The 22460-nt window shown below is 39.5% G+C and overlaps 3 protein-coding genes across 8 annotated transcripts; 2 read left to right on the forward strand and 1 right to left on the reverse strand.

Annotated features, from left to right (window-relative positions):
- The first annotated feature begins 1 nt into the window (after window position 1).
- On the forward strand, window positions 2-4420 carry LOC118412407 (H/ACA ribonucleoprotein complex subunit 1-like). The gene is made up of 7 exons (XM_035815255.1): window positions 2-159; window positions 1534-1725; window positions 2001-2152; window positions 2399-2458; window positions 2998-3106; window positions 3347-3451; window positions 3884-4420. Exons 2-7 carry the CDS (start codon window positions 1545-1547, stop codon window positions 3925-3927), a joined length of 651 nt encoding a protein of 216 aa, XP_035671148.1. The 5' UTR covers window positions 2-159; window positions 1534-1544; the 3' UTR covers window positions 3928-4420.
- An 862-nt stretch (window positions 4421-5282) lies between these two features.
- Window positions 5283-22086, forward strand: LOC118410959 (ATPase family AAA domain-containing protein 1-B-like). Of its 3 annotated transcripts, none has more exons than XR_004830626.1 (11): window positions 5290-5486; window positions 6169-6694; window positions 7179-7220; window positions 7673-7850; window positions 8330-8487; window positions 8817-8959; window positions 9273-9369; window positions 9640-9690; window positions 10140-10384; window positions 10826-11217; window positions 22026-22086. XR_004830626.1 is itself a non-coding variant. In XM_035812938.1 (11 exons), the coding sequence occupies exons 3-11, from the start codon at window positions 6539-6541 to the stop codon at window positions 10959-10961; spliced, it is 1206 nt and encodes a 401-aa protein (XP_035668831.1). In that variant the 5' UTR covers window positions 5290-5486; window positions 6169-6470; window positions 6520-6538; the 3' UTR covers window positions 10962-12482. The 3 variants fall into 3 exon arrangements, 2 of the variants coding, with proteins under 2 accessions (XP_035668832.1, XP_035668831.1); XM_035812938.1 differs by lacking the exon at window positions 22026-22086 and having other exon boundaries at window positions 6169-6470; window positions 6520-6694; window positions 10826-12482; XM_035812939.1 differs by lacking the exon at window positions 22026-22086 and having other exon boundaries at window positions 5283-5412; window positions 10826-12482.
- On the reverse strand, window positions 12798-21012 carry LOC118410960 (lipopolysaccharide-induced tumor necrosis factor-alpha factor homolog). 4 transcript variants are annotated; one of them, XM_035812941.1, is made up of 7 exons: window positions 20672-21012; window positions 18003-18210; window positions 17463-17507; window positions 16765-16839; window positions 16053-16131; window positions 15389-15548; window positions 12798-15004 (listed from the first exon to the last, which is right to left on the reverse strand). In XM_035812941.1, exons 2-7 carry the CDS (start codon window positions 18195-18197, stop codon window positions 14893-14895), a joined length of 666 nt encoding a protein of 221 aa, XP_035668834.1. In that variant the 5' UTR covers window positions 18198-18210; window positions 20672-21012; the 3' UTR covers window positions 12798-14892. The 4 variants fall into 4 exon arrangements, with proteins under 4 accessions (XP_035668834.1, XP_035668833.1, XP_035668835.1 ...); XM_035812940.1 differs by having other exon boundaries at window positions 18003-18217; window positions 20672-21008; XM_035812942.1 differs by lacking the exon at window positions 17463-17507 and having other exon boundaries at window positions 18003-18217; window positions 20672-21006.
- Window positions 22087-22460: the final 374 nt, after the last annotated feature.

A 22460-nucleotide genomic window follows, 5' to 3' on the forward strand; every position in this document is an offset into this window, starting at 1 on the left:
TAGTTATTTTCAGTCATCACTATATATTGATAATTGACTAATTGTCGCGGATACTTCAGAATTTTCCCGAATATTTGTGTCGTAAATGTTCAACAGTTTGCGACTGACCGTACCAGACATGCGCGCATCCCCACGCGTTGGTTCACAACTTTTTTGAAGGTAAGAAATTTACAAGAATTTCTAATTGATCTACAAACCTCATGATAGATTTCTTCTTTGCATTTGATAAACTAGAAATGAAAGTAAACGTTTCTTCAACGTAAAAATCATAGATATTCTTGAAGCTAGAGGAAATCGCTTGGATTGAAAGCCGGTTGGGGAGGGGGGCAGTCACACACGTGTGACTGTGAACATCTCAAGCAAGCTCTATAATTTTCTGAACAAAATTATATGGGTTTGTCACATGTTTCCGCTGTTTCAAGTAGAAAGGGCTAATGTATAGGACCGAGGCGGCACCACACAAATGTATTTTAGATAATTGGGCCGTTCCAAAAAATAAATGTGGAGGGGGGGTTGAAGAGGCTGGATTTTCGCTTCATCCCCCCTTTGGATTTCATCCGAGGGCCTGACCCCCCCTTCGAATTTCATCCGAGTGCCTCGACCCCCCTCTAATTTCATCCGAGAGCTTCGACCCCCCCTTTATTTCATCCGAGTTACAAATGCCTCTTATACCCCATTTATTTCATCTGAATAACCTTACCCCCTCATGATTTTTATCCTAGAACCTTGCCCTTACAGTACTGCAACTGAAATAGGAGTAGAAGTATCCAAATCCAGATTTTCTTGACTTTTTTTGTAGAAAAACCCATATTCAGACTTACCTTGACCCCCTGTTCAAACGAAATCCAAATCCAAGATTTGCTTGACCCCCCCTCAGTAAAATCCGACCTCTTCAACCCACCCCCCACATTTATTTTTTGGAACGGCCCATTTAACACTGATCAGGTAAATACTCAAGTGTTTAGACTTTAATCTCACCGAAGCATAATGCTTGTGCATTTATAATTTATAAATGCACAAGTTCTGAACATCTTCATGAATTATGAGCAGTGGTAACGTTAAATATTTACTTTAATCTCTTCAAACTTGGATAATGTGAATAAAGGCAAAGTGTATTTTCCCTGTTTAAAGTATTCATACTGCTCCAAACTTTGCTTTATTCGCTGCGGTTTATTCAGCAATATTTCTTTGTAGTACTGCAAATTGATTCATATTCATGACTTTCTCTGGGATTTACCGTAAATGCATTAAAGTTTGCTGGGATTTAGCGGAGTGTTCGCAGTGGTTTTGAGTTTGCGTTATGTAACTTTGATATACTGTGGTTGTATACTGTAATGGAAAAATGAACTCATGGTGAAGCGGCCACTGGGAAAACCTGACACATTGGGGCCTGCTAGGGATACTAACCCGGAACCATTAGATTCTAATACATTTGTATAAATTAAATTAGATAAAATTTATCTGGTGTATATATAACAACCAAATTTATTCTAAGTACCTCATCATTCCTTCATTTATTATGTCACTTTGCAGCCATACCAGCAATGTCTTTCCGAGGAGGTGGAGGGGGTTTCCGAGGAGGCCGTGGAGGTGGGTTTGGAGGAGGCCGTGGAAGGGGTTATGGAGGTGACCGAGGCGGTCGTGGCGGCTTCAGGGGTCGTGGAGGAGGCAGGGGAAGAGGAGGGTACAACAACTACGACCAGGGACCCCCAGCAGAGGTCACAGGTGAATGGAGTAATCTCTGGTTATTGAGATATGCAGTTCACCTATGAATTGCTTTGTGTGCTTGTGTTTTGCAAAGAAAGACAGATTGTACATTCACAATTCCATCAAAGAAAGATTTAGCACATCATGAAAATGTAACCTTTGAGTCTGTTAGAGCTCAAAAGAAGAGATACCTGTTGAGTTTCCAACCTCTAGTGTGAAATTTCAGTTGCATATTAGTACAGTGTATAATTCTACATATATAACTTAATTACCTCTCTGAATGTCACCTATAGAGGCCGGCCACTACGTCCATCCTTGTGAGGGTGACCTTGTGTGTAAAGCCGACCTTGTAGAAAAGGTTCCGTACTTCAACGCGCCCATCTACCTGGAGAATAAGGAACAGATCGGCAAGGTGGATGAGATCTTCGGAGGCATCAAGGACTATGTATCCTTACATGGGTTTGAAATTTACTTCTCAGAAAAGGTGCACTGGTACAACGAACTCTAAAAATATAAAAGGTGCTCAGATGAACGCAAGTTCTATGCATAACTTTTAACAAAATTCTAAAGAACTGTAGCTGACCCCTCTCTGCCAGCAATGTAGGGTGCGGCCATATAGTTAGAAGCATGATTAGTACTGTAGATCCGGCAACTGCTGGTCCAAAGCTGGTATTTCCTTAACATCTCCAAGTATTTCTCAGTGAAACTTGGTGAGAACATGAAAGCTCATTCCTTCTCCAAAGACCAAAAGGTAAGTTGTTATATTTTAACTCAGTACAGGTAGCATATCATGCATATCAAACTGAATTCATGTTGGTTAGTTGATTTAAGTCACGGTCTTAAACATTATATATCAAATTTCATCATTAATTACTAAGTAATATATCCTGTCCGAGTTGTTTGCATGATGATAACTTCATTTGTGTTAATGGGGACTTAAAAAGGTTAAAGGATTTCCCTAATACAATTGGTACTAAAGCAACTTCGATAAGTTTTGTAAACTCCAATGACCATCGCTGACATAAAACGTCTAAAAAAATTTCTATTTACTTGACTTGAGTAACTTTTATCTTGAGTAACTCATTACATCAATGTCTAACCTTTGTTGACTTGAAGGGCAAGAAGGCTTCTGTTATACAGTTAGTAGTAATACTTTGGAAACACATCTGCGGTGTCATGAAATTGCAGTGGCGAGTGGACAGGTCACCCCAAAAATCGGGAAGATAAAAACTCCAAAACAATTAGGTAGTTGTTATTAGTTTTGAATGAGCCTCCTTCTTTTGGTCACAGTTCTACATTAGCACAGAAAAGCTGCTCCCGCTACAGAGATTCCTCCCTCAGCCTCCTGGTGCAAAGAGAGGGAGGGGTGGTGGAAGAGGAGGAAGGGGTGGTGGAAGAGGTAAGAGTCTTGCTTTTGGTTTTAGCTTTGTGATATATGAATTTGTTCCTACACTTTCAAAACAATTTGAACATATTGATTATTCTGTTATGTTGCAGTAGTTGCATGGCAGTCTTTAGGACTTTGATAGCTCAAGATGATTATGCGTGTTTATAAACCGCATCGTCACATGGAGAGCCAAAATAGTCAGATGGAGTGCATGTGAAATGTAGCTATCTTTGATTTTTGTTGTCTTTGCAGGAGGCCGAGGTGGAAGAGGGGGGTTCGGTGGAAGAGGAGGATTCGGTGGAAGAGGGGGGTTCCGTGGAGGCGGCAGAGGAGGAGGGGGTGGATTCAGAGGGAGAGGTGAGGTTCTATTGATACGCAGTCAAACCTGTACAAGTGACCACCTCTACATAAGGACCCTTACATTATTTTCTTTACAACCAAAGAATTACCAATCTTGTGTATATTGTGGCATAGTTTGAGAAACTTTGCTACATGCAAGAGGAAAAATTATGTGTTTCAGATCCTGAATTATTATAGGTTGTTGAAAATTTCAATTTAAAACATACAATGTACTACAAACAAATTATGTACAAAATACAAGGAGACTGCTTGCAGCGCTATGATAAGGCAACAAAATATACAACAGTGGCTCAAACTTTTGCATTGACTTCGTGTACGAACGAGTTCTGTAGAAGTTTTGTCCTGGCCTTTGGGACCATGGACTCATGATTACTTCTAAGAACCATGTCATAGTTGTAAATGTTCACTCTTTTTTATTCACCCCCACAGGAGGTGGTGGTGGGTTCCGTGGCAGAGGCAGGGGAGGATACTGACCATACAACTGAACCTCTTTTTAGAATCTTGATTTCAGTTCTTTCTGATGATGTGTTGAATATTCTAAAGACCAACACTTTGGTTACATAGAACCAAAATAAACTTTCTAACACCTCTACTTCAACTGCCAGTTGTGCAAAATAAAAATGATTTCAGTTTTACTTCTTTTCAATGATATGTTGAATGTTCTTAAGACCAAAACTGCATCAATTTAAAAGTACCTAACACCTGAACATCAGCTACCATTGAACACAATGAAATGTACTATTATTTACTCTGTTGTATAGGTCATACTCAGTTTATCTTCCTTCATTTAGACCTCTTTTATATTGCTGAATTTTTAAAGCATATTTGGGGGCCAAATATCTGTAGACTTGAATCCAATTGATATCTCTTTTTGATAAGTTACAAACATAATATTTTGGCGAGTTGAGGGTGTATTGTCTATGATACGGATGATGATATTGATAACATGTTATTCTGCTGATCTGATTCCCTGTGTCTTTCTTTGTGTGCTGTGAATGTCAATGTTTCAGCAAGAAAGTCTTTGATTTAGTGCAAAAGCACTCATTGGAAGGTGTTGAAATTATTTTACCTTGAGTATTTGAAATATTTTAGATGCTAGTATATGTAGTAGATATCAAATGTAAATATAAGATATATATTACTTACTAGTAACTTAAGTTCCACGACCCCATGCCTTCGCCAAATGATAACCTTTACAACTGGTGTATTAGTTATGTTTGTCATTGATTATGCAAATAAGGCCCTCATTTGCATAAATTATATTAGTTGATCATCCCCACCCAAATAACAGACATAAACAGACACACATATGCCCACAAACGCTACCGAAAATACAACCTTCTTGGCGAAGTCATCAAATCTTTGGAAAAGATCAATGGGCCACTAGCATTTATACTCTATCTATACAATACACTTTTGCCCAACATACATGTAACGTTATCTGATAATGTATATTGCTATGCACAAAAATGAGGTAAATGCCTGTCTGCCTGCTCATCTGTCGAATCGACAGGAGAACCATAAAAAAAAAATGATAACATTACAGACGCCTCTCGCACAGACTTTTATCATACACTATATACAGTATATGTCCCCCCAACGACCTGGAGGTCAAGGGACTAGGTAGGTAGGTAGGTATATACAGTTACTTCTCTTCTATTCTGCTCATCTGGGAACGGGTAGCAGGAGTGAAAATGGCACCCAGGCTGATTCCAACATGTACTGTTTATCATATCACACACCAAGGATACCATCCTACATAAAATGAAAATGAATTCATTTTGCGTACACTGGGAATTATCAATAACACCCCCTGGGCAATGAGTGGAATAGCCCATACATCCCATCATGCTTTGTAAAGACAGGTGATTGCATCAAAGACAAACATGGCGGAAGTTCAGTGAGAATCAGAGTTCGTCTTGAGTGACCTTCATTATTTCCAGAATATTCCACGCTAGGTCAGCATGACGTCGTGATAAGTATTGTAGCTACTTACAGGACAGTCCAAAGACAAGTTTGACTCGCGTCCGAGGTTTGTAACGTGATTTATCTGCGTAGTTTCTTCATGAGTAAAAATCGCGTTATGTGAGCCAAGTTCATGACGATTTTTGTAGTTTCACAACGTCATGTGACTATGTCTGATGACAGTTTTCTTTTCATTTACCCAAAACTAAGGTCATACTCATAGACATAGGATTCCGATCCAGTAATCAAATGTCCAAGTTAAAACCCTCTTAATTCGTAATACAATGTCGTAGTAATCAATTTTATGAAAATTCACCTAAATCGATTTGGAAGTCGTGTAACGTTAACGTTATATGGTTACCCGTTCTTTGTTTTGTTCATAATCAATTTGACAAAGGGAATATCAAGAAGAAAGATGAACAAGAAAATATTATCATGTCAACAACAACACTACATATTTGATACAAGTAACAAGTTGTATACAATTGCATATTTCATCTTCTTTTGTCATAGGGTGAAACCATAATCGCATTTATTGGGATAAACACATTGGTACATGTGGTTTGACAGAGAACAAAGGAAGTAGTATTTCATACATTCTGGCAGCATTTTGCACCAGAAAGGATGTGATGACATCAGGCTACTACTACTAGCTATTTTGATTCTGATGGATGGATTCCATGTAAATGTATATAGTGTTGTTAATTGATTTACAGTATTGAAATTATGGTATTGAATTTTCTTTTCAGGTATTCTTAATATTGAGCAGATAAGAAACTCATCAGACAACACTTGAAACTTTGGGATATCATAAAATCTTAAAAAACAGACGTCTTGCAGTCTTGGTAAAGCATAGAACTATTCACAGACATAAGTCAAAGTGTTTACAGAGACTACAACAACAAGAAGAACAGATTTTGTGACGAAGCAACAACAAAGAAGAAGAACAAAGTGAGATTTTAGAAGCAGCAACAACAACAAAGAAGACACAAATTGTGAGATCCAATAACAACAACTCCAAAGAAAAAGAAGAACACACAAAGTTTGCGAAATCTAAGAAGTGGTAGCAACAACAAAGAAGACAACACAAAGCTTGTGATATCTACGTGCCAGTCCAGGATGGAATTCCGAGTCGAGAGCAACATGTCAAAGAGCCAGGCGTTTCTCCTGCTCCTGAAGATGGCAGCGTCAGCAGCGATCTCCTACTACACACTCAAGTGGCTCATGGACCAGGTGGACCCGACAAGGAAACAAAAAGTCGAGGCAAAGAAAAAGGTAATTTTCGACTTCTCATGTTTCTTTGAACCTTTCTTTATTCGCAAGAAGCTCAAATTGGCTTGCAGGCTGCTTTTTGTTGGGGTCATGATGGGAAAGGGAAGGTTCAGTCAGAATGTAATAACAATATGGATTACATCATGATTCAAGACTCCTGATAGATATATAAACATAGAGTGGTATCCATACACAAAACCACATATCGGTGAACCTGAATTCTGTTACTGTAGGAGTCTAATGTTTGTTACTAATGATAGTAAGTAATATTCTCCCCACACCTTTCTGTGCAAAGCATCCGTCTCCATTGATATAGCCGTCCAGCCACACTTTTGCACAAGCACTACAGCAGTACCACTTTGAAGGAAAACATCTAAACTTTTATATTTTATTTGTAGTACATTACAATGTAGTTTATAGTACTGACTTGTTGCTTTGTGTATTGGAAGATATTGTTGAAAATTTCATTGACTATTTTGTTTTTCAGGCCAATCAAATCATGAAGAAACTTGGAATAACGGGAGTCAGGGTAAGAGCTGTATTAAGATATGTATTTTTCATAAGTATGTAGATAGATATTTGTTCTGAATCTGAAGTGGTCACACACACATACAGAGAAAAACAGAGACACACAAACACAGATAGAGACATTCATATACTAGTACACACACAGATACACACACACATACACACACACACAACACACACAAAACCATACATCCCACTACATGCACACACATGTATAGATATACAAACATGAATATTATAATACACACACACAGGCACACAGTGACACACACATACTGATATAGTGACACACGCACACATATACAAACAGATACACAAATACAAGCTTAAAACTATGCTTACTCCCTTGGATACTCCTTTTGGATGAAAATAATAATAAAGCAATTGATTTTCTGAAATCACGAACTTGTTACTGTTATCAACCTAAATCCTATTGTTCCCTCTCCCCCATAGCTGAATGAGTACGAGCTGACCATCGCGGCCCACCTGGTTGACCCGGGCAGCATGACGGTGTCGTGGACGGACATCGCTGGTCTGGAGGACACAATTAGTGAACTCCAGGAGACCGTCATCGTGCCGTTCCAGAAACACTCCATGTTTGAAGGGTCTCAGCTGTTGCAGCCGCCTAAAGGTATAAGAGAAGTTCTAACAATCAATCACCTTTATTTCTTGTTGGAAGTGCTATCACCCTTGCCATTTTTCTAGTGCCATTTAATATTCTTGTCTTGTGTTTGTGGGTAGCATAATGGGAGAATCTGCAGATGGATCTGTATTGTATTTAGTATGAGGCTAGGTGTCATCAAAGCGAAAGACAAGGGGATTGATTTTGGGCCTCCTAGCAGCTGTGTATGCCACTGTAGTAGAACTGATATTCATATCTTGATGGCTGTCTGAAACGTCTGACGGTTTCCAAAATCATATCCAGTTGCTTGAGTAACTGCTTTTTGGCGCAATGTCCATTTTAATTGGCCATATGATGATAATGTTAAAGAGATGTTTTTTCCTAGGTGTTTACATTGACACAATTCCTGGCTAGTTTTCTCACATAGTGGTTATGTCACTGTAAACACCTCGTGGTGGGTCACTAACCCATTATTGAATTGCTGTCAGGTGTGTTGCTGTATGGCCCACCTGGCTGTGGAAAGACCATGATCGCCAAGGCCACGGCCAAGGAGGCGGGGTGTCGGTTCATCAACCTGCAGCCGTCTGTGCTGACGGACAAGTGGTACGGGGAGTCCCAGAGACTGGCCTCCGCCGTCTTCCATTTGGTAAATGCTTTTTCTATATAATTTATATGACATGCTGTAGTGAGCAATAGCCACAGAGTTAATTATTAACATAGGCCATAAAGCTCCGCATAGTACTCCTGTTCAGTAACTAAGGTTGATGCATGTTGCATATAGCATGAAGTCAGGAGAGGATGAATTAAGATCTATTGCAAATCAATGCCTGATAACAATCACAAATGAAACAAAACAGTTGTACATGGATATTACATGTATTTAGAAAAGTGTAATATGCCAATGAATTAAAGTTTGTGAAGGAAATTGAAATTTCCCTTTGAGAGCATAATTAAGTCTGATGTCCTTACATCCAGGCCACTAAGATCCAGCCAGCCATTATCTTCATCGATGAGATTGACTCCTTCCTGAGGCAGCGCCAGTCTCAGGACCACGAGGCCACCGCCATGATGAAGGCAGAGTTCATGTCACTGTGGGACGGACTCGCAACAAACCCAAGGTCAGGGAAACTTATCTAGAACCAGTCTAGCTCACATGAGCTCAATAAGCAGTTGGGTTACCTTGGCTGATTGTACAGCCAAACAAGTAGATGAATGAATAAATAAAAAACAGTTGAGTTACTCTGTCACCATTCTAGAAAATAAGTGACTTTTTGGAAGACATCATGTATTTCTTGTTGTTTCCTGTGAATGTCCACCAGTTTATTAGTCATTTTATACATCATGCATAATCTGGATATCTCCCTTGTTTCTTTGAGGCACCCACATATAAATGTACCCAACCTTTACGATTTACTCTCATGTAATCCTCAGGTGTAAGGTGATGGTGATGGGAGCCACCAACAGACCTCAGGATGTGGATCAGGCCATCCTCAGACGTATGCCATCAAGGTTCTGGATCAATGTACCTGTAAGCAACTTTTTGGTCTTCTATTTTTGATTTTTATCAAATAAACAAACAGAAAGGTAGATGTCCATAAAATGGAACACTAATCATGGAAGTTACAAAACAAAATGATGATACCGGTACATAATGATGAATAACTACATGTATGTTTCCCTTCATGAAGTTGAAACATTGTTTTGCTTGATTTCTTCTTCTCCAAAGAAAGTATTGTTCTGTGTTATACATGCATTAGAGATGTGTTGGTTACCATTGTGTTTTGTTGGTTTACTACAGAATGAGAAACAAAGAGAGAGCATTTTGAAGCTCATCCTTGCAAATGAAGTAGTAAGTATCTTTCTATGTCTTTCTTAAGTTTCTGTGCAGGGTAACTCCTTCCCAGGATTTCAAAGTCAACTTTATTCTCAATTCAAATGTATTTATTATTATTGAGAGCATTAGATATATTACAAACATTCATGTTTACATGAAGACTATATATCAACTGCCTTACTTTCTGCCAGTTTTGTACTTAATCTCCAAGCAGTGGTGGCAAAATCGTGACATTTTCCTAGCTGTCAATTTCTGTATAACTATAAGCTGCCTCCCTAACATGGTCATCTGTGGAAAGATGTAGGAGATCTTTGGGGCAACCTGTTTTTGGTTCCCCTTGTGCTCTGTTAAAGTGAACAGTAAAAAGAAGGTGTGTAGAAATGGACAGCTAGGTAAACTATTTTTCCTCTTAACATCTGCTTGTAAATAAGTCAAACTGATTTGTTTTTTAAAAAATCCCTTAGGTCTCAGAGGATGTTAACTTGAGGAAAATTGCTGAGCAGACCGACGCATGTTCAGGCAGTGACTTGAGGGAGGTCTGTCGCAACGCCTCGGTGTACCGGGTACGCGATCTGATGAAAGAAGAAAAGGCGAAGGAGGACAAACAACAGGAACAACAAGACCAACAGCAAACAGATCAGCAGGTGCAAGATGAGGCTGGAGCAACAGGGGGCGCTCTTGAGGGTGCTGTGGGAGGCGCCACGGAAAAGTGAGTCGTCCTGACGTGATGTTGAGTTGTCTTATTTCTATGCAAAAGTAAACAATGATGTGTACCTCTGAAGAAGCTGGTTGCACCAATTATGTATTGGCTATGGGGTTAGGCAGCAGGGAAAAGGTTGTGTCATCATTGTTTCCCCATTCTTGTCATTTTTTTAAACTGACCACAGCATTTATGATAGGTAGTGTGCTTCATGTGATACATGTAGGTTCCCAACTGAGTCATTACCAAGACTTTAAAATTGGTACTCCTTTCTCTGGTTAGTACTGAGCAATTATTAGAAAGAATATGATAGTGGAAACATAGTGCTTGCCCAGTGAACACTTACCCAGCTCTGTAGCCCAAGGACTAAGAAAATAGAGATGAGTGCCGCCCTTTACACCATGTGGTATGGGAAGGACTTAAACTTTATCACTCTTTCCCGACCTACAGACCTGAAGAGTCACAAACAGAGAATGGTCAGCCAGCTCTCCGGCCGATCACCATGGCGGATTTGCAGTTAGCTGTCAACAAACTGAAAGACACCAAGAACACTGCTTCTGACCACACCAGAAATATGTACAGTTGAAAACCAAACAAACCCAGCCCTCAGTCTTCTTAGCGTAGGTTTCTTCTGTCCTTAGAAGATACAGGCTTTAACTGCATCCAAAACATAATACATCTTCTGATGCAGGGCTCAGATTATCACCTGCATATGCGGGTTAGTGCAGGTAAAATTAAAAAGTTTAAACCTGTGCCAAACCTGTACCAGCCAACAGCCCCACAGAACTGGGTGTGTAAGTGAATGTGGATTTTTACTAACAATATTCACTAGATCTATTATTGTATATTTTGGGCCCTGTAGGGCAAGTAAATTCACTGTGTACTAGCAACAAGTTATTTCAAAATGCTACATTTATTATTATCATTTGACATCATCAAGGTTATACTGCCTTATGGGTTGACATACCCTTTTGTTAGCTGATGTACAAGGCAGGGATGCACTAGGTCTCCCGTTTGACTGAATGATGTAAATCACTGTTTACATTATAACAATGTAATGTTACGTCAATGTAATGTCTTGTAAAATTCTTTGCTTTTATAGTTTTAAGTTGCAATTCAAAAGAATGTTTTAATACATGTACTACATATGTATGTACATCATGAAATAAGTTATACAATTGTATGCAGAATTTCTGATCAGGATCTAAGAAAGTTGATTTCTAGAACAAAGGCCTTTAAGTGATGTAGCTACTCTGCATTGACTCTCGCTGCTCTAAAGGAGAATAGAAATATCTAATACCGGTAGTCTGAATCTTTAAAATCTAATCTAAAATTTCAGGTACATTGTGTATTACTGTAACCTGTTGAAAGAAAGAATTTCATTTTTGCCTTAAGCAAATTGTCAAGGCTGAGATATGAAAGTAAGCTATAAATTATAATCAAGATTACTCAGTCCAAAGGTTCCTTGTGTACTTAAGGAAATGTACAGTTGTTAGAGATAGCTTGGCATCCGTCATATTCCAGCTCTGGTTCACTCTTCCAATCACTTCTACGCATATTAGTCTGGCCCGAGTCCCCATTGAAACATTTTGTCCTTACATTCTGCATTATTTTGAGCATCAAGTATTTCACAGCAGCAGCGTAATGAGAATTGAGCTTCTGAAAACCTGTTTCAACCCTGTTTCAATTCTGTTCAATTCAAAACAGTCATGTCTGTTGCCCACCTATATTTTTGGCAAATATTCAAATGCCAAATCCTTTTTGTATCAATGGTTGCCATCTAGCTGCCGACCTAAGGTCTTGGAAGAAACTTACATTCGCCTGATGATGATGGTTGCCAGACTATTCTACAGGAAAGTGATCAGAAGAGGGATTTGTAGTTAGAATCGGATGGATGCCAGGCTAGATATGTGAAATGGCAACTGAACACCCTGCTGTAGCCTGACTAAATTACTCTTCTTTAGTTCTAGAAGCCGGCTAACAAGTCTGGAGAACTGGAAAAGTCCAATCCTGTTGATCATGCTTCACTCCAACTGGAAATGATTACTTTACATGTTTAGTATGTGTTAGCAGTGGACCATGCTGTCTGAATTAAATGATATTACAATTCAGTGAAAAGATTTTGGCTATTGTATAATTTCAGTGCATTGTGTAAATTTATAATGGAAAGAAAAGGAAATTATGTGGGCTTCAATGGTTCCTTATTCATTGTGTGCTACTTCTACAGCTAGCTTATCTTCAACTATACACTTCTTCTTCTTCATCTTGAGTGCCCTCAATCTTTGTCGTAGATTATTACGGCACTTTTGGATGGGCGCATTAGCCGGTGCAGGCTGACACTGAGAAAATCCTGTGCAATACTTAATACTGCTGACATTACCAAACAACAATGATTCAACATATTATACCACAAGAAGACAGCTCAACAACTCAAGCACATTTTTATTCTTATAGCATACAGAAAATTATGTGTGTAAGAAAAAACATTCATGCACATTAGCCTTTAGGATATAACATACTACTTTTTATCTACATAAAGCTCGCTGTGCTGTAAGGTAGAAAGACAAGTCATTTATTCTTGACTGGAAAAAACTGCAATCTATTTTTATTTTTAAAAGTTTCTGTCACAGTGTTAACTTGAAAAAATTTTGTGGCAATCTTCTCCAGAAACTAATCTGTGACCAGTATCAACATGTAGCCATCTGAAGCAGAATTCAAGCTCCGAATATCTGATAAATGGCACATGGTCTGATTTCATATAAAAACTTCTGCAAGTTCTGCATAGTTCATGACATGTGGTATTTTCTGTATAAAAACATGGAAAATGACAGAAGTCAGCTCCTTATGCCAGTTATGGTGTGAAAAAATATATTGTTACTTAGTCAGTTAGTGCCACTGGCATATGCAAGAAGCTATAGCATGCAAGTTTTTACAAAAAACCCTAACTTGTGAAAACATGTTATGTCTACATTACTGAATACAAAAAGACAAAAGCAATCATCATCAGGTATCATTAGATTCAATACACATTTTGTTAAAACAGATAAAAAAGTTATGAAAACAATTTTTAAATATGGCAGTGAGCCATAAATTGAAAACATTCTTGTGTACCATAGTGCACTGCATATCAAGCTGTATATCAGCCAGGTCAAATGAGCAACTTGCAGGTACTGGTTATATGGTTATATACTATTAGGCTAGCCCCTGAGGCATCACCAAAAACAAGTGGGTGTACTTCCAAAACTGAAGTCTACTATAAGACAAAGTACATTACAATTTATGTAGAGGTATGACTCAGACATCAGTATAAAACCAATGTACAAATCGGGTAATACATAAAACTTTCCTCAGCTCCAAGATAGGCATGTATCCAAACAGCAAATATTCACAAAGACAGACGTTATGAGATCACAACGTGTTTGTAGGTTGGATTTTGGACAAGCTAAAAACAAAACAGTTTTTCTCCATTCCAAGGAACAAGGACACTACACACTCCTACATCTTTTGGCAGGTACCCTGTAGAATTCATTTATCATTGACAGAAAATCAACTACTGGCACTACAAGGACAGTCTGTTTTTCTTGGTAGAAATTCTCTTTTAACCCCATTTTCACTTAAATTTCAAAAACTCCCATCATGCCTTCTTCAGCATCATCCTCTACTCTGTCACTTTGTTTTGTTTTGTTGCCCCTGCCCTCATATTCTACTAGAAAACTTGGAACATATAACTGTAAAGCAGAGCTACAAGTGGGAACAGCACTTTCTCGGTGTTACCTGTGTTTCCATAGTTGTGTCAGGTATACCTGCTTGTAAGCTACTGACAAGCCTTGTCCAAGTAAACTTGTTTTTTTTCTTCACTACCACAGTCAACTTTCTCACTGGTATAGTGTGGTGTTAAAGCAAGTAGAATGTAGCCCCAAACATTGAATTGATTTAACATTTACCATAGTTCGCTTGCATGTTCCCTGTTGTCTATTCATAAAAATCCCTGCAAATTTTCTGATCCATACAGCCTCCTTAATCCATTGTGGGCCTCTCCCAAAATTGACTGTGGTTTTGAAAAAATGTCTTCATACCGGTATCTTAAACTCAAGAACAGGTCACACCAATATAATTTCTTGGTTATCAGACATCTTATGTCAATTTTATGGACTTTTTAGCCAGTGGATATCATGAAAACGGAGTTGGGAAGAAAACTGACATCTGACTCTGTTCACTCCCTTCAACTGTGTTGCACCAAGATACAGACTAAAAAATAGATTCTTCACTTTTGTTCTTTCACGTCATCTTTGACATTGAAATATTCTCTGACATATAAGCGTACGTTTTCTGATAAATGTTTTTGTAATCCACTTCCCATCAGCCTGTTTTAATGTTGATACTGGTATTCCAATTATTTCTTCTGTTAAAATCCAAGAACCTGGAAACTAAATTGGTGTGGCCTTATGTTTGTCATCTGCAAGCATACTGATCGACCGACTGTTCTTCAACTCAAGCCAGGCAGGTGGTGCAGGTGTTTAGCTGACCCTGTCGTAGGTGCCCAGGTGGGTGCTACAGTTGGGGCAGGAGTGGCGAGCATCCTTTAGCTCATCAATGCACAGCGGGATCAGGCAGCACCCAGCCCAACATCTGGTGAACAAACAAACATACAACAAAAACTGTCAGGTACAGGTACAAGGATCTAGGTACAGGTCTGGACCTTTTTTACATGTATCTGATGTGGCACTTCATGACCAATGAAAAATGGCCCACAAGCAGACTTGACCTAATTGATAAGCTATTGGGCCAAACCTACATCACTTTATAAGCCCAACAGCTATCTACCTTTGAAAAATGAAGACTTTCATACAACAGGAGATATCAACACCAGCAGCCCTGATGCAGTACCATGGAAAGCTGCTAGTGGGCCGATAACCTACTCATTTCATCATTTTGCAAACACTTAACAACATATCAACTATCGCCCACATCCAAAAACATAACCTTGTTGGCAAAAGGTTATCTCTGACTCACCCCACGAGGAAGAGGCCCCCCATGGCCAGCCAGGTGATGAGTCCGACCTCGGAGTCCACCCTGGTCTGGACGGTCTGGTGACAGGTGGGGCACACACAGGTGACCGGGTGGCCGGAACGGAATGACTGCGGACCGGTCACAATCACACCAGGCTGGGACACTGGGAACAGGAGTGGAAGTTAGTAGTAGCCTATAGTATTCCACACCAAGTTCTGCTGCTACAGTACTACTATTAGTGTTCTAGTAGCCTGCTTGCAAGGTTATAAACACAGGTACTGTGCACACATACAGTGATACACGTAAGCATACACACTCAGACACACACACAAACGCACACAAATGTTTTTTCCTACCATGGAAAACCAAGCTTTTAGCCAGGGTCAGCAGTGAACTTGTGCAGCAGCCAGGCCGGCAAACTCTCTCCTTTCATGACACCTCCCCAGAGTGCTTATCTAATAAGGTTCTCCGGCAAGCATGCCTTGGCTGCCAAACAAATTCTCTGCTGGCCCTGACTAAAAGTCTGATTTTCCAGGGGTTTTTTTCCAGTTACATGTTAATATGTACTAGTACTAATCACTCAAAACATCTGAAAGTAATATGTAGGTCTTATCCAGTTTTAGAGATTGATCTGTCCTTACATATGACACATTAAGGATTAACTCACCAATGACAGTGCTCCCAGGCGGTACAGGCGGCTGACCAGGGCCCTGCTGGGGAAAGCCTCCCGGGGGCGGCTGTGGGTACTGCAAACATAGTAAAGGCACACATGAGAATATACTTAGAGACAACTAATGGCTGAAAGTTTAGGCTACCGAACACAACATTGAGAGGCACGTAACACGTCTTTCACTACTCCACCCTGGTGCTAAGATGGATACCTGACTTCAGTTAGGGAGGTAAAAGGTGCTGGAAGGAAAGGGATGGGCTCCAACTTCTAATATCATACCCAGGTAACCCTAGACATGCCCACTGAACCTACGGTCTCAAACAGGCTACAAAACCTTTACCTTTACTGTTTACACATAAAAACATGAAGCAGAAGCTACTTGCCACCACATCACAAAGCATTTTACAGAACAGGGGACACCAAAAATGGGATTGGAGATTAACGTTGAACAAAACATTGGGATTATAAACACGTTACATGGCAGCATAAGGAGGATACAAGAGACACCATAGCAGCTAGCAGCTACAGAAAATACCTTCTATACAACGCCGCTCCTGCATTTAACCTTCTCCCTGCTGCTCAAACCCAGAAACAATACTAGTAGAGAAAACGGCTACTTCTATGTGCTAAGGGTTGTAAACTTCAACACAGAAACACCAAACACAACAAGGTTCCTGTTGATGGGCATAGTTACTCCATCGTTACATACCGTTACAAGTTGGGGCTGTGCTGGATACTGGGGTGGCCCAGGTGGCTGGGTCATGTATACTACTGGTTGTCCTGGCTGCTTGTAAAGGTGGGCAAGACATTCGGGGACTTATTAGTAGTTTATCATGCAATCTAGTCTGGCTGGATGGCACCAGGAGGGGAATGTTATACATATGACCAACCCATAAGTTATTGATGCAAATTTAGCAGGCAAAGGGTTCAAGGAAGGTACTCCTAACCTTCTCTGTCACAATCATGCATATACAAGAGTATGGTTGAAGTGGTATCTTTCAAATAGCTTAAGTAGAATTTGATTTAGAAAACAGGACTGATCTAAAGCTTGTTGGTAAGCATTTTGCTTTGTGTACAGAAATAGTGTATAAAATCTTAATCATGTCAATTATAGTTTGTTACTTCACTTTTTGCTTATTCATGGACTTAATTTTACTCTCTGTTATATGTGGCCGGCCAATGGTGTTTTGTCCTGTTTGGATTTGCAATTAAGACACATGTACTGTAACTTAAATTCATGTATAAGATTATCAATAAGGATTAAGGTTAACAGGAAAAGAACAAGTGCAAGTTAAGTAAATAAACCAAATCTGCACCCAGCAACTAAAGTGGTGACTTCCATACCTAGAACAGAAGCAATGATCTGTTACATGTATTTCTATTTATTTCCTCGGAGTGCGAACTCACCGCTGTCTGATGTTCTGGTTGTGAGGGGGCGGGCACGAATGGTTGCTTGTTGAAATAGGGTAAATTGTTACTTAGTATAGTCTTACCAAAGCTTTATTCCATAAGTATTAGTATCATTAACATTATGTGTACACGTTTCTTGGTGTTGACTGTCAAAATTAGTCACTATAAAATATAGCTCATAAAACTTGTAGATGAGCAGCCATTTTTGTAATAGCGGCAACATCAAATGGAAAATTTGAAAAGCATGCTGAAATTCAAAACCACACATTTCACCATTTTAACTTATATAGGAATAACCGAATACCACATACTTCAGGGCACTTTTGCCCTTCAAGATGATTTTGCCTTTTTTTGCAACTGAATTAAGTTGACTGAAGATGATTCTCTTTCAATATTGAAAAATGAAGATACATCCATGTTAATTCTGAATCAATAGTTATTGTTATACTGAATGAGTGTTACCATATACTGTATATATATGAATAACATTGTAGTATTACTGTATATACATAACGTTATACATATATTGATACCTACCCCAGGTTGCTGTGGCCCGGGTGGGTACACCCCAGGCTGGCCAGGCTGCGGGGGTGGGTACGTCCCGGGTTGTTGCTGGGGTGGGTACGGCGCCCCGGGCTGCTGCTGGGGCGGGTAGTACTGCCCCGGAGGCGGTTGTCCCGGATACGGGGGCGGGGCCTGTTGTTCCCCTGCTTCTTGCGCTTTCCCAGACATCTCTGTGTATGTCCTGTTTTCTTGAAGACATAAGAAGAAAATTAGGACAGAAGATGGAAATATTGAAATGCACACATTTGGGATAACAACTGGAAGATTCAGACTGACCATTGTAACCTGAAAACAAATAATATGCCAGAAATGGCAGCTGGTCATAGAGTCCAATTTCAACTTCTATTGATGAATTTTGACTGTTTTCTAGCAACCTGAGCCTGGCCAAGACTACTGCCATCTTGATATACTACTAGTAACTAGTACCACAGTCTGAATAATATACAAATGAGTCAGAATGATACATGTGTCTGCTACATTTTAAGCCTGTAAAAGTAACCGTTTTTTTTCTATCTTAGAGCTGGCCTTGCAAAAAATCAACTAGAATTTCGAACATTGACACATTGTGGAAGGGGGAATCTACTTCACTTCACTCCATTATACTGACCAACAGTATGTCACCCCACTCCTTTTGGGGTACAACATTGTATAACAACCAGCACAGCAAGCATTCCACACAGAACAGGACTGGTGTTCAGTTTGAGTTTGAACCATACATTATACAAGACATTTGACATGATTGCCTTGACCTGACAGATGGTCAATGGATAACCTTCTAGCTTGTTTGACCTCTGTGCCCGAACATCCGAATACATGTCAAAGAGATACCAATTGCAATGTTTTTGGCTCCATAACCATCTTAATAATCTTAATTCCTCTTAATGTAATGTAACATAAATGGCCCTACTGTATCAAAAGGAACAAGGAAAGCACATTGATCATCTGTGCAATGTGCAGAGGAACAGTTATACTTATGTATGCACCCTGGCAGGGTTCCAACCCTTTAAGCATGTGTCATGTGCACAATTATGGGGCCAAAAACAGGGAGACATCAAATGGACTACAGTCAAACCTGTCTATAGCGGCCACTCAAGGGACTGGTCAAAATCGGCCACTATAGAGAGGTGGCCACTATAGAGAATATGCTAATTAATTGAACTCAAGCAATAAGTTACACATGGTTCTAGTACCCACTGATCTTTATTCACATAATACAGTACTGTACATGTACTGCAATGATTTTTACACTATATGTATTAAGAAAACAAAAGCTATAAAAAGTTTTAAATGTTCTACAGTTGATATTGTCTGAAGAGACCGGTATAGTCATATTTCTTTGATCTTTCGTCTTGTATCCTTTGATGCTTCGCCGTCCGGGCCGTGTGTTCCCGCTCGCGTTCACACGTCAGATTCGCCCATTATGCTAATGTGGTACTCACAAGAAAAGTCTCGTCATTTTAGACTTATCTCTTAATAAATGTAAGAATAAAATCCACCATAGTCACCAAATTCATATCATTTTGTCTTTGTAACAATTTATTTAGAAAGTTTTTGTGATGTAAATCAACCTAAGTGATAGTGTATTAGAACGTAACTTTAACACAATTTACCTCCGTAATATTGGTGTCGTCTATTGACCTCATATGACCTCGTTTGTCAGCGGGTATGGGTAGCACCAGTTTACGAAGTTTTGTTTTGAAAATAAGTCAAAGAGGTTTTAAATCCGGCGTAGGGTGATGATACGGCCGCTGTATATGGCCGAACGCGTGCCGTAACATAGATCAGCGGTCCGCCTGGCCGTAATCGGCAGTGTTTTTGTACCTGCGGGACCGGAAATCGTGTGGCCGTGGCCGCGTTGGACAGGTGGCCGCTAAGCCTATTTCTTAATCATTACGAATCCAAGGGACCGACAAAAAGTGGCCACTATGGGCAGGTGGCCGTTATGCAATGGTGGCGCTAATACAGGTTTGACTATTAGTTTTACAAGTTACAAGTCAAGCTTTGGAAGAACTTAAAATCTGTAACGTTACAGCTATAAAGTCTTATCTCTGCTAAGACAGGCCAGTAAAATGGTTTTTTTTAAACCTCATTGGCCCCTCATAGTAGACTTCCCATAATTCTAGAGGAGAAAGGCACACTGACCCTGAAATATAGGTCAACAGTGTAACGTTACAGAGCAATTTACTGATCTATGAAGATGAACTGTAACTTTGACCTCGGATTTGTCACTAATACAACTTGGATCTGAACCGAATGATGACAGTGGCAATCTCTCGGTAACTGGAACTTCCCCTGACTTTTTCAAGACATGCAAGAAGGGAGGGGCTTGGGCTAGACTTGGGGCTGTTTACGTTCTACTGCAATGCCACGTTATGAGCTTCAAAATTTCAGCTTTGGAGACCACAAGGACAGATAATATATCTCTTGATGCTCATTGAAGTGTTCAAATTTGTATTATGGTTCGGTTCACAATCCACTGGATCGTTTGTGGGTTTAACACAAAACATCATCAAAAGTGTATATTTCGGTCGCCTGGCGAAGCAACATGTCGATTGTTATCGGGTCTTAAATCATATATATTTTGCAGCTGTCAATGGTAATGCGTAATCTCAGATGATTCAGAAAGTGTTATATGTACTTACCTCACAACTGTGACTACACTAGAACCAAGAAACCTTAGAATCAGACGTGTCACAAGAAGAAGAAGCGAGGAGGAAGTTTTTCCTCAATTCCTGGGGCGGTGACTGGCGGAACGGGTCAGTCTTAATATTGGAATTCATAAGAAACAATAGGAAACCATATGAAGGAGGGTCGCCTCAGGCATTTTCTGACGATTTCTTCATTTCAAGGCCATATGTGGATTATTCTTTGTCAAATTATAGTGACCTGTCATGTTTAATCATCCAAACATACTGCATTTCAGTAGGTTTGCTCCTCCTTCATGTGGATTCCTATAGTTTTCTGTGGATTCCTGTACTAAGGCTGACCGCTGGCGGAACCACAAATGCGCAAGACTAATTTGATCATGAATTATTCATGAACCTGATGACGTAGCATGTGAAAGCGGAATGGAGCATTCATCTCCAAGCAGATGCAGGGTTCTGGACCTGTCTTTTGCTGCGTTTTCAATTAAAGACCCACGATGTAACATTTTGACAACAAATTTGAAAATGTTCTCTACAACAAAACATTCATGTGACTGACATGTACAGCCACTTTTCAGTATATTTGCACCATCAGCCCACCCTAAGGAATCTACCCGTGTACACAATACTACAGATAGTTATATTGTTTACAACAGGAGGATGTAGTTTGGGCCTTGACTTTGACCTAGTTTTTGTACAATTCACAAACACCAGAAATACAAAATGATGATTCAAATATGCCGAAAATTTATTGATAGTAGATGGCATTCACACAAGTGAATGTTCTGGAGGATATTGTCAATCTTGCATGACCAAATTTGTATGATACAATATGATCATTAACTTGTACGATACAGTAGGTTCATTAATGTCTGATACAAAGTAATAAAAAAATAATAAGTCGGAGCCGCACATTCCATTGAAGTTTGCTTTCGCCCCCACGAAGTTCGTATTTTTAGTTCGACAAAGTAATTATTGGCGTCAGTAACGTTATGTTTTTGTTACCTTCGGCAAGAGGGTTTATATGTTTTTATGTATTAGGTGTTAATGTGCATAAACATGCGTGCATTCGTGGGTGCGCGTGTGTGTTTGAAAGTGGGCCTTTAAAAATGATTCCCTTATTTCACTACAACAGTGTTTATCTCTCTATTCAGCTGCATTGCGATTGAAAAAATATGTGGCGGAGATATGAGGTCCATTTTCCTGAAGATTTTCATATTTACCTACTTTTTATACTTAAACCAAGATAAAAGCTCATTGCTTAAACCTGCTTCAGAGAAACCCCAAACAAACGACAGGAGAGCTCTGAGCTCTAGCGGGCGTATGATAGATTATGTTACATCTTCATTAGGCCACAGCAAGTAAATTTTATGGATGACATCCTATGCAGACTACAAAAATAGTGCGATAGGGCGAAAAAAAATGGGTGAAAAAAACAAGATGGCTACATTTTCAAAAATAGGCACCATAAAGTTGTGATGAATATTGTAACAAGAATTAAAGGGACAAAACATGGTATCAGAGCCAACAAGGCATTCATTCCTGTATTCAATACATGTACATGTACTGGTGTGGTAAAGGTGACACTAGTGTGGTAGACTGGCATCACCAACAAAGTTGGTAAACCACACTCATGGCTTCCATATTGGTGTCACTTTTACAACTATCCAATAAGTTTCATTTCTACAAGTACAGCCCTGGGTACCTTGCAAGTGTCACTTCTACAAGTACAATTATTAGGCTACAATACAACATATTTGCTCATTTTGGTACTTTATCGTCATGT

Source organism: Branchiostoma floridae, chromosome 3 (genome assembly GCF_000003815.2).
Source record: "Branchiostoma floridae strain S238N-H82 chromosome 3, Bfl_VNyyK, whole genome shotgun sequence".
Taxonomy (NCBI): Eukaryota; Metazoa; Chordata; class Leptocardii; order Amphioxiformes; family Branchiostomatidae; genus Branchiostoma; species Branchiostoma floridae.

Coding starts and splice junctions, on each gene's coding strand:
- LOC118412407 (XM_035815255.1), top strand. CDS start 1,545: ATGTCTTTCCGAGGAGGTGGAGGGGGTTTCCGAGGAGGCCGTGGAGGT. Junction 2,153..2,398: donor TCGGAGGCATCAAGGACTAT/GTATCCTTACAT, acceptor AACATCTCCAAG/TATTTCTCAGTGAAACTTGG. Junction 2,459..2,997: donor CCTTCTCCAAAGACCAAAAG/GTAAGTTGTTAT, acceptor TTTTGGTCACAG/TTCTACATTAGCACAGAAAA.
- LOC118410959 (XM_035812939.1), top strand. CDS start 6,539: ATGGAATTCCGAGTCGAGAGCAACATGTCAAAGAGCCAGGCGTTTCTC. Junction 7,221..7,672: donor TTGGAATAACGGGAGTCAGG/GTAAGAGCTGTA, acceptor TCTCCCCCATAG/CTGAATGAGTACGAGCTGAC. Junction 8,488..8,816: donor CCTCCGCCGTCTTCCATTTG/GTAAATGCTTTT, acceptor CCTTACATCCAG/GCCACTAAGATCCAGCCAGC.
- LOC118410960 (XM_035812941.1), bottom strand. CDS start 18,197: ATGTCTGGGAAAGCGCAAGAAGCAGGGGAACAACAGGCCCCGCCCCCG. Junction 15,549..16,052: donor GCCTGGGAGCACTGTCATTG/GTGAGTTAATCC, acceptor TCCTGTTCCCAG/TGTCCCAGCCTGGTGTGATT. Junction 15,005..15,388: donor GGGGGCCTCTTCCTCGTGGG/GTGAGTCAGAGA, acceptor TTTGTTCACCAG/ATGTTGGGCTGGGTGCTGCC.